Below are 3,139 nucleotides of genomic sequence, written 5' to 3'. Positions count from 1 at the left end.
CTGGTTAGTGAGGGCTTGGTGTGTTCTATGAATGGACTCCAGTATTTACTAAGTCTTTACACGGATGCAGTGTTGACAAATACAGTAGCTGGAAAAATCAGCATGTGATTATAAGCAAGGATATTTAAATATCCTCAGATAGGCGTACAAAGCCACTGGGGGCAAAAACACACACAAGACATCCTGTGGATACTACGTGTGTTAAGAACTGGAAATATAAAGCAAGTGCCTTTTATCAGGAAAGTAGTGATGAGATTTAGGAAAGCAATCACAACAATCAAAAAAGGACCAACCTTCTTACCCTTCTTCTTCCCTAAATCTGTTGTTTGGTACAGCATGCAGAATATTAGAAACTCCCTTATTGTCCCAGGGTGTCACCGTTCATTCATTCAAAGGTGATTCCTTTCCACTCGTTCTAAACAGTGTAGGGAAAGCTGCTACAGACGGCGCCTTGAGGAAGGTTTCTCAAGGCAGGGGGCGAGGCGTGGGGGATTCTACAATACCCCCCACAGGATGGACAGAAAACAGGAGGGGCGTGAAAGTCAAGGGCCAATTCTTCAGCAACCAAAGGAACAGACCTGAGATGCGTTTAAAGTCATCAACGGGTTTTATTTCCTGGAACTGAAATAGTTCAGCTCTCAATTTCCAAAGCTTCAGTCAACAATTTTGCATCAGAGCCCAAGGGAGAAGGGCAGGGGTGAAAGACAACAGAGGAAGGGAGGCACCCAGGGGGAGTTGAGGAAGACGCCGGGGAGGGGGCGTGTGGCCCTCCCTCTTCTCAGGAAGTTACATTTCAGGCCTGGTGACCGTGCTGGGGGAGGGGGCAGAGAGGTGGCAGACTGTGGGATGTGGATGGAAAATGGCACCTGCCAAGGAACGAATACCAAAGCCTTAACTACAAAAAGAAAGTCACGCGACCCCCAGCGGACAAGGAAGCTCCCAGTCCATCTCAGAACTGGGGTGAACGGCAGAGCTGCAAGCTGACTGAAGACATCGCCAGGGCAGTTCATTTTCGAAAAATTAAAACTTCTTTTCATTAAAAACTAGGTTTCCTACACGACGTGCCTTTTGCTTTCTGCCTGAGTGACACAGATGGCTGTAGGGTGGCCTTGAGGTCGCGGGGAGACGGAAAGGGGGTGGCCAGGGGTCTCCCCAGAACATCCCAGTGGCCCCAGAGGTCTGGACGGGGACACACGTTCCTCACCCTCCCATCCGAAGAGCGGGGCAAGCTGACCCTCCCCATCTGACAAACAACCTGGAAGCTCTCAAATTATTTGGTGAAACAGCGCAAACGCCAGCACTCCCTGGGTCAGCAAGAGGGAGACCCAGATGGGAGAGAGGGCCTCCCACTTCGGGGGAACCCGAGCGGCTGGGAGAACAGGCATGGGCGGGGCTGACAGACGCTCTGAAGACGGCCACCCGGTGCCACCCCAGTTTGAGGATGGCCCCTTCCAGGAAGTCCCCCACCCGCACCCCCCTGTGCTCTGTACCCTCCACGCCTTCCCTCCTACCCCAGATTCCAACGCGGAGGTCCTGAATGCGCGGGGGGAGGGAGACAGGGGTGCCTGGGGGAGGAAACGGCCGTCCAGGCCCCAACTGAAGCCTTGGGAAACAGTTCCAGGCAGGGAGGGGCGCGGTGGGCTCAGCTCATCCCGGGATTGGGGGGGAGGGGGGGAGGGGGTTGGAAGCCCCCACTCAGATCACAGGGGTGCTGGGGGCACGGAGCTGGGGGCCCGGCGGCCTGCCCCTCCAGGTCGCCCCCCAGGGCCGGGCGAGGAGGGGAGGAAGGGGGAGGGAGGGAGGTGGGGCGGGGGGGCGCCCCAGTTCGCGGGCCGGGGTCAGCTTCCCCAGGTAACAGGCAGGCCGCAGCAGGAACGGGGCGGGGGCTCTTCTCACAAACTGGTGACTACGGGCTCTCGCCCTCGGCGACGCTCGGGGCCTGCGCCTCGGCGGCCGCGGCCTCTCCCGGCCGCTCCGGCCCCTCCGGGGGCGCCGCCTGCGCCGGGCCCGGCTCCGGCTCCGGCTCCGGCTCCGCGGCGGGGGCGGGGGCGCCGCGGGTCTCCAGCTCCACGACGGGCGGCGGCGCGGCCTCCCCGGCGGCCGCCTCCTCCTCCTCCTCCTCGGCCTGCTCCTCCTCCGGCGGCGGCGGCGGCGGCGGCGGCGGCTCCGCCTCGGGCTCGGCCTCCCGGGGACGTTTCGGGGGGCCCTCGGGCGGCTCCCCCGCGCTCCTCTTGGGCGCCGCCCGCTCGGCCTGCGCGGCGCCGCGGCCCGCGGGCGCGTCCCCGCCGGCGTCCGGCCGCGGCCCGGGCGCGTCGGCGCCGTCGGCGGCCTGCACGGTGGGGTTGTTCTCGATCTCCCACAGCCCCGCGCTGAAGCCCCGCCTCTTGCTGGGCTTGCCGAACCTCTCCTTGGACTCCTCGTACGGGAACAGGTGCTTGGGGCCCAGCAGGGCCGTCTCGTGGGTGCCGAAGAAGAACACCTGGTAGCGGTTGGCCTCGGCCATGTGCTCGATGCGGGCGGGCCAGTGGGCGTAGCCCTTCAGCTTGGCGAACACCAGGTCGCCGCTCTTGTACCTGGGCCGGCAGGGGCGCGACATGGCGGGGTGCGGAGCCGGCCTCGGCGGACGCCCTGCGACGCCCCACGACGCGGGCGGGTGGCGGCCGCTGGGCTGCGTGCGCGCGCCCCGCCGGGGCCCCGCGCGCCCGCCGACGGCCGCAACGCCCCCGGCACCCCTGAGAAGGTTCTGGTGCGAAGAGTGCACGGCCTCCGACGCCGCACGCCGGGTGCTGCGGTTTCTCTAACGATAGAGCCGACAGCTCGGGGAGCCGGGGGGCCCGGGGCGCATCGGTCTCGAGGGCACCTGGGCCCTCAAGGTTGATCGGGTCGCGGCGTGTGCCCCCCGGGGGGCCTGGGAAGGGTGACGCGGGGCAGTGTGCTGAGAACGCAGTGACACAATGCGCGCGTGTTCGGGGGAGCAACGGGTAACAGGCTGGTGCACATTCGGGGTATCCACGTGGGTCCTGATGTCAGTACAGCAAACTGCGCCCTTGCCTCAGAAGCCCTTGGTGGCGCGGAGGTTTCAGGGGCTCCCCTCCTCTGATTTCCTTGAAGGCTGACCCTGGGGCCTGCTCCCGGACCT

General features: G+C 64.0%; 1 protein-coding gene across 1 annotated transcript; it reads right to left on the bottom strand.

Moving 5' to 3' along the window:
* Positions 1-588: 588 nt before the first annotated feature.
* Positions 589-2,660, bottom strand: HDGFL1 (HDGF like 1). Its single transcript, XM_039237451.1, has one exon. It carries the CDS (start codon positions 2,594-2,596, stop codon positions 1,907-1,909), a length of 690 nt encoding a protein of 229 aa, XP_039093382.1. The 5' UTR covers positions 2,597-2,660; the 3' UTR covers positions 589-1,906.
* Between the last annotated feature and the right edge of the window lie 479 nt (positions 2,661-3,139).

Source organism: Hyaena hyaena, unplaced genomic scaffold, assembly GCF_003009895.1.
Source record: "Hyaena hyaena isolate Hyena2069 unplaced genomic scaffold, ASM300989v1 scaffold_125, whole genome shotgun sequence".
NCBI lineage: Eukaryota > Metazoa > Chordata > Mammalia > Carnivora > Hyaenidae > Hyaena > Hyaena hyaena.
Note: the sequence above shows the minus strand (reverse complement) of the source record. Positions and strands in the feature narration are given on the sequence as shown.